The 12302-nt window shown below is 36.9% G+C and overlaps 1 protein-coding gene across 3 annotated transcripts in view; it reads right to left on the bottom strand.

Moving 5' to 3' along the window:
• Positions 1-12302, bottom strand: part of LOC111510481 (uncharacterized) — a 63917-nt gene that overhangs the window by 12379 nt on the left and 39236 nt on the right. Inside the window, exons 1-2 of one of the 3 annotated variants that reach the window (XM_023166406.2) lie at positions 6539-6815; positions 74-184 (exon numbers count right to left, since the gene is read on the bottom strand). In XM_023166406.2, coding sequence (XP_023022174.2) covers positions 74-184; positions 6539-6664 — 237 coding nt within the window. In that variant the 5' untranslated portion in view covers positions 6665-6815. Of the gene's footprint in view, positions 1-73; positions 185-6538; positions 6816-12302 lie in introns of those variants that run through there. The other 2 variants (XM_074178325.1, XM_074178323.1) reach the window with 2 other exon arrangements.

Below are 12302 nucleotides of genomic sequence, written 5' to 3'. Positions count from 1 at the left end.
ACATTTCTCCTGCCTAATATGAAGTGAAATATTATAATTATTATATATACAACAAATCTTTTAATTTCCTTACCTTAAGATATCGATCATTTTCTTGAGACGCATTCCGGAATTGAAACATCTTAATGGAAATATGGCAGCATTTTTTACATATTTTCTGGGATATTACGTCCTTTTCGTAAATCTGTAATAATAAAATAATCTCAGTACATTTGATATTCAGGGCAATAAACTTTTGGGTAGAAAAAAGGGTACTTTGTTTGCTAAGTTCATATTTTTTTTACCCTTGGGAGCTGTCTGACTTGTCCATTTAGTCCAAGTCTCCAGAAAACACTGCAGCCTCTTGGACTTATTGCGTTTATTCTCCCATCTTCTCATGACAGTCTCGTTCCGTGTACTAGTTTGTAGCCAGGTACTTTTGTCCAGTACTCCATGTGCTTCTTATTGGTCCATGTCCTAATCTGGTTTCGTACCAATGATTTTGGTACCCCCATAGCTAGTTCAGGACCTATATGAAGTTGATGACCCGTGCCTAGCGCATTCATCAGCTTTAGCATTACCTGTGATTCCTGAATACCCTGACACCTAGTACAAAGTTAATTTGTTTCTGTTTGCAAGTTCATTCAGTTCTTCATGGCGTTCCCAGACCAGTTTTGATGTCACCTTCGGGTTTGTCAGAGCCCCTAGTGGGCTCTTGCTGTCTGTTAAAATATTGATTCGCTCATTTCTTTGAGGTCTCAATTTAATAAGCCTTGAACACTGCAAGATAGCATACACTTCCGCCTGAAAGACGGATGTGTATAGTCCTAGCGGATAGCTGTAGTTTAAATTTCTATCCGCTCGGTACATTCCACCTCCCGTTCCATGTTTGGTCTTCGATCCATCTGTGTACCAGGTGTTTTTTCCAAACATGTTTTCGGGATGACTAATGGTCGTCCACTCTTCACGGTTTCGAACGTGAAGTTTGTGTTAAAGGTGTACTTCGGTGCCATGTGGTCCATGCACATATTCAATATGTGCTCCCCCACATGTTCCGAAATTTCTGTTCGGTCCGATCTTTTGTAGTTCGGGGAGTTTTCCAGTCTGAATTGGCCCATCCTGCCCCCTTCTCCATTATCACAATAATAATAACAAATTAAGCTTTTCCAACTAATAAGTTGTATACTCGTCCACTTCCGCATCTTCTCTGGAATATTGAATATCTAGAAGAGAACTCTCCGCTTGATATGAGATCCCATTGGTCCTGACTCCCTTTCAGAGACACTTATACGTGTTCGAGTGACTTGGTTTTAATGTGCTCGAAACCAGTAATCCAAAAGTTTGCTTCTAACTAAGAGCAGACCACTTCATTTTCAAAAAATTTTTTAGAACTCTTTCATTTGGAGGACTTGGTGCTTTTTAGCATCTTTTCAAACACCCATCTTTCCCGAGATGATCTTTCCCGAAGAACTACTTCAATAAAACAGGGATCGGCTTAGAACGATCACAGGACTACTCATTGGACACTGTCCACTAAGAGGACACCTGAATAAAAAAGGAAGACTTTATCTGTGGGCAATGCAACAAAGGGACATTATACGCGAATGTGAGGCTTTGGATCACAAATGACTAAAAATTTTTGGAAAACTAGAAGAATATGAGACCTACCCAGTCCTTGAGGATGCGATGTTTTATGGGGAGTTGAAAGAAAAGGACATGGCTCCCAGGAACATGGTCTCCTACCCAAAATCGCGCGTAATATTTGGAACCAAGTAAAATTTTTCAAAATATTATCTTTAAATGCAGTTATGATTTAATTTGATTCTGGAAAAAAACACCATGATAAAAATATCCATGCTTACATTGAAAGTTGCATGTTGTTTCTGAATGGTGAAGAAAGAAAAGGTGTAATGTAAAAAACACAATAAATGCATAAGTAAGGGGAATTTTATGACGTTATTATGATGATAGTATATCTGTCATTCAATAAATGATATTTGTAAATAATAGCAACAGCTCACAACTGTTCATAGAACTGATGAACCTTCGCATCAAAATAGGAAATTCGATGCACCGGAGCGATTGAAACATAATTGGCCGTTTGTCTGAAGGTGCTTGACAATGTTTCATGTTGAATTTCATTACTTCGGACTTTCCTTGTCTAATATGACATAATATAAATTGAAATCCCTGAAAAAATAGAATTAGAATGAACTGCTGAAAATGACAATATTAATAAGCAACCAAACCCTGAAATGAAATTACAATAAAAATTAGTCAAAAAATTTAAAATTGAACAATCAAAATGAAATAAAATTGAAAGATTTCAAGTCAAGTTATTTCACGACGTTTCGATTGTTAGTATCCACAATCGTCTTCGGGTGATGACTGGATTTATTCCTCCGAGAGATGACTATTTATAGGTCATTCGAGTGCTTTCACCTATCCCCTCTCTCTGCTTCACCGGTTTAGCGTGTGATAACCGTTTGACGGGAGTTTACCGTTTTCCACTTGATTATGGGTTTCTATATGTTGCGTATCTCTACGCTAGCTTGGATGAATGCGCCATAGGACAACATATAAAAAATATGTTCTGTTTAAAATCTGTTTTTCCGTTAACCAGCTGTCGCACCCCTACGAACGACAACCCTCAGAAGTCGAAATTTGTGCGAGCTAAGGATTAACGAGGTCTTACCTTTTAACGTGTGATTCCTAACACGGATTGGATTGTTACTATCAACAATCGTCTTCGGGTGATGACTGGATTTATTCCTCCGAGAGATGACTATTCATAAGTCACTCGAGTGCTCTCACCTATCCCCTCTCTCTGCTTCACCGGTTTAGAGGGTGATGACCGTTTGGCGGAAATTGACCATGTTCCGCTTGATTATGGGTTTCTATATGTTGTGTATCTCTACGCTAGCTTGGCTGAATGCGGATAACATATAAAAAATATGTTCTGTTTGAAATCTGTTTTTCCGTTAACCAGCTGTCGCACCCCTACTAACGACAACCCTCAGAAGCCGAAATTTTTGCGACGTCTTACCTTTTAACGTGTGCTTCCTAACATGGGTTTGGCGATAGCAAGTGAAAATCGATCGTTCAGACTAGGGCTTGAACCATCGACCAACACGGCAGTCAATTCGAGTGAGTGAAAAAAGCACTTACGTCGAACCGCCTGGCTACCGACCGACCTTTTTGGATTTCCTCCTAAACCAGTGTTCCTCCCTGTGGATGATCTCAGCTTGGGACCACTTGATGTTACGTTGATGAGACCAAACATGCTCTGCTATACCCAATTTGCTGGTTTCTCCTCGCAATGACCTCTCAGTTTCACCGATATGAGATTAGTCCCGATTCTTCTTATCCAGTCCGATAATCCTCTGATGTAGGAAAGTGCAAGTACTGGTTGTGGCGACTTCTCTTCCTTGTTAGGCTCTTGCTGTCTTCTTCCAAAGTGGAGTTACCATTCCGTTGAAGTTCTTTTTTGATAATACCTAGTTCCATCTCGAGACCTTCCTTCGTATTACAAAGCCTGAAAGCACGGTCTACCAGAGTCTTGATCATCAAGATTCTAGTAGATCGTTCTTTCGAGCTTTGCAATACAAAAGAAAGCTCGAGAAGGAACTAGGCATCACCAAAAAGATCTTGAAGATAACAAGAGCCTCGCGAGAAAGAGAAGCCCTCACAATCAGTCCTTGCACTTCCCTACATCAGAGGCTTGTCGGAAAGGATAAGAAAAATTGGGTCGAAGCACAACATCAGAACATTCAGCCAGGATATTAGTCAACTCCCGCCAAACGGTCAACTCCCGCCAATTCCCGCCAAACGGTCATCTCCCGCTAAATTGGTGAAGCGGAGAGAGGGAAGAGGGAATAGGTGAAATCACTCGAATGACCTATAAATGTCATCTCTCGGAGGGATATTCCAGTTATCACCCGAAGACGATTGTGGATACTAGCAATCGTAACTTCGTGAAATAATTTGGTTTTAAATCTTTTAATTTTTATTGTTCAATTTTTTGTTTAATATTTATTTTATTGTAATTTCATTTCAGGGTGTTGTTGCTTAGTATAACTGCCATTTTCAGCTATTCATTCACCATTTCTTCTTTCAATGATTTCAAATCATATTAGACAATGGGAGTCTGTACTAATGAAATTCATAATTGACCGTCTCATGGTGGAAACGATGGAAAATCCATAAATAGGTATCACAAACGGTTTATAACGTCAGACCCAATAGAATCCATCACCACAATATTACAGAAAAGCAGTGCTGAACCTTTCTGATCGGACACAATCAGACGAGTTCGTTATACCCATTACTTCAGCTGAGCATGGATAGAGTCCAATAGAATCCAATATCAATAAATTGCTGGTAGGTTAGGTTAGGTCCAAAGTCAGTGGGTCTTGGCACAGGATCATGAGTGCAAAGTTTCTGGACTCGCTCGGCGGCTGATGTCGAAGCTTGGCTTTGCAGCTGCTTTCATCTGGATACGTAATATGCTACTACAAATTGGTAGGTTTTGCATTGCAATGGGAGGTTTGGTTTGTTCGAAAACTCAAGCATCTAGTGTTCATTCGCACATCTTCGACAAATATTTCTGCTTCTACTTCTTGAGGGATAGATGATTCTATCTAACATGACGTAGCAGAGTTCGAAAATGTCGATTTTGAAAACACCAAATGGATGTTAATAATAATACTTACATCAGTAAGGAAACTGGTTACTTGACAGGGCAAAGTGCGGGTTGAAGACTACAAGGAAATGGAATATGGTTGAGAAAAGTGAGGAGTTTACAGTTATACCCAGCAGGAAAATAAAATAGTTTCAATTGGTTTCCACTATTGAATCATCTTACTATCGAGTCAAAAAATACCTAACTATAAAATGTAACGTTCAATTCGGACTTTTTTTGTTGTTGATAGGAATAGTAAATACTCGATATACAGCACGGGGTCAAAACTGACCCCTGACCATGGAATATTCCGTGTAACTGAACATGAGTGTAGAAAACTCACTGATGAATGATAGACGTATGTCTATCACCAAATAACCGAATCACTATTCTGTTCCAAAAATGATTGGACCGAATTATATCAAACAAAATTGCCTCATTGTTCTATACTCGCAAACCATAATTTTTATGGAGCTGAGAAAAATACTTAGTACCCCCTATATTTTTTATTAGGTGTCAACCAAGTTTACACAGAATCTCATTTTGTTTCACGAATTACTGAACCAGCTTTGTAGAAAAATAACGAGTTAACGAAACTAACATTCCAAAAGGAAAACAGTAGTAGTCTCCAGCAAAAACTTACAATACTCTTACTCCATGAAAGATAGCTACTACCTAACATGAAGTGGCAGAAAATATATATATATATATATATATATATATATATATATATATATATATATATATATATATATATATACTAGAGTATAGGTGGGAGTAATACTCCCACCTATACTCTAGTAGAGGTGGGGGTAGTATCACTCTTGTATATCGATGATACATAAGCACTACTTCCACTTCTATCCAAATAATGTAAGACATTGAACCGCCCCTGTATATCGACGACACTTTAGTACGACTCACTCCTCTAACCTATACCCCAGTTTGAAGGCCATCGATTTTTGGAATTTCTTCCTAACGTTTCGCTGGCGCAAGTGACTTGCTTCTTCAGGAGTTCATACATCGTGAATGTATCTTCGATGACTGGGTATTACGACTGCGTAAAGCGTATTTATGTTGAGTCAGGTAGTTTGGTGTGCTAATCTGTATCTGAATTAGGTACATTATCAATAACATTCATTGACCCTTTTCTACCTGTCGTCAGATACCTGGCGGCACATTAAACTTCCAAAAATTGACGGCCTTCAAACCCGAATAAAAGTAGTTACACTGTACCCCAGTATTTAACATAATTAAACCTGCAATCAAGTTCAATTCATGACGTATATTCCGAATCTCTTTCATGAAACAAGCTTCTATCGAAATTATAAAACGTGCCCCTGTTCCACAATTTAAATAGAGAAGTGCTAAATACTCCTATATTTCTATTCCATTTATTTCAATTTTTTGTTTGTTTCAAAAATTATCAAACCAGGCTTGTATAAAACATACAAAATGACATTTTGTAGATAGTCAAGTAAATAAGTGAGTATTAAAATTTCCCCATATTTAATTGAATGCATTTGAACAAATATAGCCGCTTCCTCAATCCGCTCAAAAAAATATTGAACCAAAAAGATATCAAAAACTAATTTGTTGACTCAGTTCTATATTCATTTATTTTGTTATATGAATCTTGGGAAAATTCAGGGGTCCCTGTATGTGTATCAGCAAATATAACGTGTTAGTTAACCAAATGAAACTAATTTACATTTTGTTCTGAAAATTATGGAACCAAGCTCGTAGCAAGATATACAAAATGGCCGACCCTGATAAACGGAGCCGACATTTCACGAGGAAACTAGTAGTAGCCTCCAGCAAAGATTAACAGCACTTTCGACAAATCTAACCAATTTTGTGAAAGAAACGTTGACTTACCTCAACTCCTGTTGTAATGAGTATCACATTTTTTATATCGTTCACACTATTAAACCTCTTGTCGAAAACCGAGACTAGGTTTTCATTGGATAGGCACAACCTACAAACATTTTCTACTGAAGCCATTTTCAAGTTTGGACAATTCGCTTGACATAAAACTTTCACAGGAAACACCCAATAAGAAATTGGTTCATCGACTAACTACAATCTGCTCCCTCCCTTTCTCGAAACAAACTCAAGCTGGCGACTGGTAAATGAGGAGGCTAGATCAGTACATGGGTTTATAGCGCCAAACGAAAATATTTCGGGGGACGTCGGGTAGCCTCGGTCGGATACATTCCATTCTCCTCTTGTCACCCCTTGTTCTATTATCGAACGTAAGTGAGCAATAATACACAGAATTGTGAATGTGATTATTTTTATAATTTGTTTTATGAATTAGGTAACGATGAAGACATTATCAAGTTCGTTTTTTTGCCCGAAGTGATTCAAGTTAAGTTTGGAACTTGAAAAGGAGACGTCAAACATCGTTATAATCATCAATAGCCAAAACGCGCATGCGCTATCGATCCCTCATTTACGCTGAACAATGCATTTTCTCAGGTATCAATAATGCATTCGGCTGGTTCCTATTTATAGGTATGAGTTATTTACTTATTCCGTTATTCCCTCAAATATGTGCAAGTTCCATTCACAGCTCTCACGGACTAGTCTGACTACGTGACAACTGCTGAGCTGTTGTTTAGCAGACCGAGAACCGAGATATGTACTAAGTATCGCACTACTACCGACAGCGTGTATGAGGAGGGAGTTCGGAGAAACTAATGATTTGTTGGGGGGAGGGAAGTTGGTGAAGGTGACATTGAACATTACGACTCAGGGAAAAACGTAGTTACGTATTAAACGACAATAGCGAATTTTATTTATTGAATTCAATGCGTGGCCAGCCAGCTGTGTAACAATGTGGTTGAATATTTAAGTATATATGAAGGAACACTTTTGAATTATTTCTGTGCATAAGTTATGCCGCAGTGGTGATAATTCGAGTTTCAGTTTTGTTTTGATGTGTAGTAACAGGTTGTGTAAAAATGTAGTTGCTGTAGGAAGCTATTTGAGAAGTCATAATTTTTGTTCACAAATGTGTAAAAAATTGGGCTGGAAAAGTCAGAGCTTATTTTTTATTAATTTGTCTGGAAGTGTGGCCTACAGGATGTGTAAAAATGAAAGTAAACAGTCAGTATTTATTCACGGAGTAGCAATTTTCAATGATCGTTGTGAGCGTATGATTCCAGATTACTGATAATGGCAAACTTTATAGGTTTGAATATCTGGCTACAGGGTGTGTAAAAGTGTTGAAACATTCGATATTAATAAAGGGGCGGTATTGATTTATCTCTGCGCAATAATTATGCAGTAGATAATGTCAAACTTTATGTAATGATTTCGTTATGTGTTCTACAGGGTGTGTACAAAATTAAGATAAATTAGTATAATTCAGGTTTCTTTTATAAGGTTTTTCATCTCATTGTATGGGTTCAAAAATGTAAGACTGAAAATAGTCATTATTGACAGAGGGACAGTTTTCAATGCTTATTGTGAACATATTATGATACCAGTTTACTGACAATGGAAAACAACATATGTTTGAATGACTGGCTACAGGGTGAGTGAAAAATGTTAAAACATTCAATATTAATGAATGATTCATCTCTGTGCAAGATTTATACCGTAGTTGAGATAATGATAAATTTTATTTGTCGATTTGGGTATATTTTCTATAGAAAGTGTAGGTACACAATCAGGTTGAAAAAGTGAGAATTTGTAAAAGGGTGATTTTCAGTATGAAGCGGTAGGTAAGAATGATACACCGCAGTAGACCTCAGATTTTTTAAAATTAATTGGCCTCATTGCCTAGGTTACAGTTTGGAATAATATCTTGTGATAATTGCAGGTTTAAAATCTTTTTCTCATCGACGAATGATGTCAAAATAGAGGTAGACATTTTCAGGTGAAGGTTAATGTACAGGGTGTTTGGAAAATTGGCGAAAATAGTTTCCGCAATTTTATGTTCCATATAGAAGTAAGCTCAGGTGATTTTCAATTCATGAAGAGTTATTATATGGCAATGAATGAAACATATGTCAAAATGCAGACTGTTGAGAATAGAGAGGTTTTAATAACTAGTGATACTAAGCGGGTGGAATATATTATTTTCTGAATATTTTATTAAAGCGTATGTTCAATGATTCTTATACATTCTTGAGTTTAAGCTTAAAGGTTTAATTTACAAGGGGTATATGTTTAAATATACTCTGTGTTATAAAAACCATCCCCAACAAATATAGAATAATGATGGCATTAGTGTATAACAGAACAGTAAAGTGAAAGTGAAAGAAATGGTAATAATAAATTTATTGGAAATCACTCACCGTGTGTAATTAATGAATGTAATAAAATGATATGAATTCATGAGTATTTGTAAAATGGTAATACTAGTTGAGCTCTAACTCCAACAAAAAAATTACATCCAAAACAAAATATCAATCTCGTTTTCGAAAAACTGGATTTTGTTTACTACTAAATAAAAGTGAAAATTTTGTTTTTTCTAACCTCTCGATATGAAGAGTACATATTCATGGGTTAACTATTTTGCAGGTTTGCAGGTCAGCAAATTGTTCTCGGTATACATTGCTCTCGTAATTTTTTAGGAGGACAGAAATTTTTGGAGGTCGGGTCTGCCAGACATGAATCATTTTTGACAAAAAAAATTTCCAACCCCCACCCAAAAATTTCACAATTCTTAAAAAATTGGAAATGAGTTTTGCAGGTCTGCGGAAATTCTTGCAGGTCGGGTCTGCCAGACATGAATCTCGACCAGGTTAATCATTTTCGACAAAAAAATTTAATCCCGCACCCTATGAGTATGGAAAAATTCCACATCTACGCCTTCAAGATGGTTAATGAATTGAGATGCTATTTGATCATACCAAATTATAAAACAATCGAATTTTTACCAAAAATTAATATTTTCGTTACTTCCAGGATAGATAAATATAAAAATATTACGAATTATAATTTATTGGGGAGAAATAAACTTCGAAAGAAGGATTACGGCAATACAAAAATTTCCTTAACGAAGAAATACGAATTTTCATTGTGTTAGGGCGTACCTACCTGACGAATTTATTGGGTTGCCTGAATTATATTTTGAAGAAATCAAAACAATTTACAAAAGAAGTAACGACAGGACCGGCAAATTTATTTCCAATTTTTTGAGAATTGTGAAATTTTTGGGAGGGGTTGGAAAATTTTTCTGTCGAAAATGATTTAGCTAGTCGACATTCATGTTTGGCATACTAAAAGGGTGGGGGTTGGAATTTTTTTTGTCGATAATGATTAACCTGGTCGTGATTCATATCTGGCAGACCCGACCTGCAAGAATTTCCGCCGACCTGCAAAATGTATTTCCAATTTTTTGAGAATTGTGAAATTTTTGAGGGGGGGTTGGAAAATTTTTCTGTCGAAAATGATTAATCTGGTCGAGATTCATGTTTGGCATACCCGACCTGCAAGAATTTCTGCCGACATGCAAGGTTTATTTTCAATTTAATGAGGAATGTGGAATTTTTCCATACTGAAAGGGTGGGGGTTGAAATTTTTTTTGTCGAAAATGATTAACATGGTCGAGATTCATATCGGGCAGACCCGACCTGCAAGTATTTCCGCCGATCTGCAAAATGTATTTCCAATTTTTTGAGAATTGTGAAATTTTTGGGTGGGGGTTGGAAAATTTTTTTGTCGAAAATGATTTAGCTGGTCGACATTCATGTTTGGCATACTAAAAGGGTGGGGGTTGGAATTTTTTTTGTCGATATTGATTAACCTGGTCGAGATTCATATCTGGCAGACCTGACCTGCAAGTATTTCCGCCGACCTGCAAAATGTATTTCCAATTTTTTGAGAATTGTGAAATTTTTGGGTGGGGGTTGGAAATTTTTTCTGTCGAAAATGATCAACCTGGTCGAGATTCATGTCTGGCAGACCCGACCTCCAAAAATTTTTGTCCTCCTACAAGATTACGACAATAATGTCTACTGTGAACAATTTGCAGACCTGCAAAATAGTTATACCCCATATTCATGTGTTAAATTTGTTAAATCGAAGAGATTTTACTCAAGTTTGTATTTTCGTAGAGGAAAATTAACAAAAATACCATTTCCAGACTCAAATGTTGAACTTCATTAATAATAAACCCATAAATAGTTTTTATCAAAACTTCGATGAACTATTCGGTGTCACCAAAATTTGCAATGTAGTTTTGCAATGTTTCTTTTTAAGCACCTAAGTTCAACCAATTCGAAGGGCTAGGTTTGTATGTCTAAAGGTACTTGATTTTTCTTTGTGAACATTCGTAAACAATGGAACTACATATATCGACAGAAGGCTGAAAACGATGAGATTCCAAAAGCCAAGTAGGACCCACCCACTATATAGACAATGGTGGAGACATAAAAGTACGTCTAGAAGCGGAGTATACTGGATGTAAATATTGGTAGGTATGGTGTTGATAAATTCAGTTGATCATTACTATCGTGATTATCGCAATAAACTATTGAAAGCAGCAGCGGTAGTGAGTGAAAATGTGCTTTACGAAGTTTCCTATGCAGCAGTTGCTGCTACAGCACAATTATTGCCTGGAAAGCACAGGCACGAAAATGGTTATGATTGGTTTTCGAAATGGATGGATATGAATAAATGCAAAATTATTACACAGGATGTTTTGGCTTATGTGGCACAAAAATCTGAAACTGTCAAATTCTCCACTTTGTGGAGCATGTACTCATGTTGAAAAGTACCATTTCATTAAAAAAAAAAAGTAGACATAGCCACTCAGATGTATTTTGATAGCTCAGTTAAGGTTCTCTTCATAGTACCGAAAACCAGGTACGATCCATTTCCACAGAGCTATTCGAAATACACTTGTTGCCTGGTGAAATGATGTATGCGGATTCTTTGAGGTTTTCAATTTTTCATGAGTTTTTTTGGTGTATTGTAGGAAATATTGAGTCCTTCACAAAAATGTCTTTCGAAAAAAGTTTATTGATTACGAGTATTTTCAATACAGGGTTGATGTTAGTACATAATATTGTAGGAGCCCTGCTACAGGCTTTTAAAAACATTATACCTCATATTCTGCAACCCACCGTTTCACCCATCCTGGGTGGGCGCGAAATGGAAAATATTTTACAGTGAGGACCTTTGGAGACTTACTTCTACCGTAACTGCGTAACTAACGATCGAATACTCTCAAGCCGCTTACTTATGCATTGACAAACCGAACATGTAAAGCAATGGATACTGATCTGTACGGTGGTTATACTGTATCTAAAACTCGCTGTGTGTACGCGTTGGAAAGTCTGCTTATAGTTCGGGATAATTCATCGGACATAGCACTCAAGAAATGGGCAAACCATATACACATGTTTCTGGCTTTTGACCCATCATCAGTATGGTGCAGCCAAGTGTAAGGATGGGCAACACTTGCTTGTCAAAAGAACTACAAATTCATAGACCCATCAGCAGAAGCCAGCCGCACAATTGTGGTTTCAGTTAATGGATTTTGTGTATAAAAGAAAATTAATAAAATTTCCACGGAGGCAGCTACAGCTCTCTGCGTGACATTTGGGTCCAGGAAATCATTCAAACATGAAATACACACACACACACACATATATATATATATATATATATATATATATATATA

This window comes from Leptinotarsa decemlineata, unplaced genomic scaffold (genome assembly GCF_025532065.1).
Source record: "Leptinotarsa decemlineata unplaced genomic scaffold, Ldec_3_MD MMD2_tig00003736_RagTag_RagTag, whole genome shotgun sequence".
Lineage (NCBI taxonomy): Eukaryota > Metazoa > Arthropoda > Insecta > Coleoptera > Chrysomelidae > Leptinotarsa > Leptinotarsa decemlineata.
This window is presented reverse-complemented; position numbering and strand designations above follow the sequence as displayed.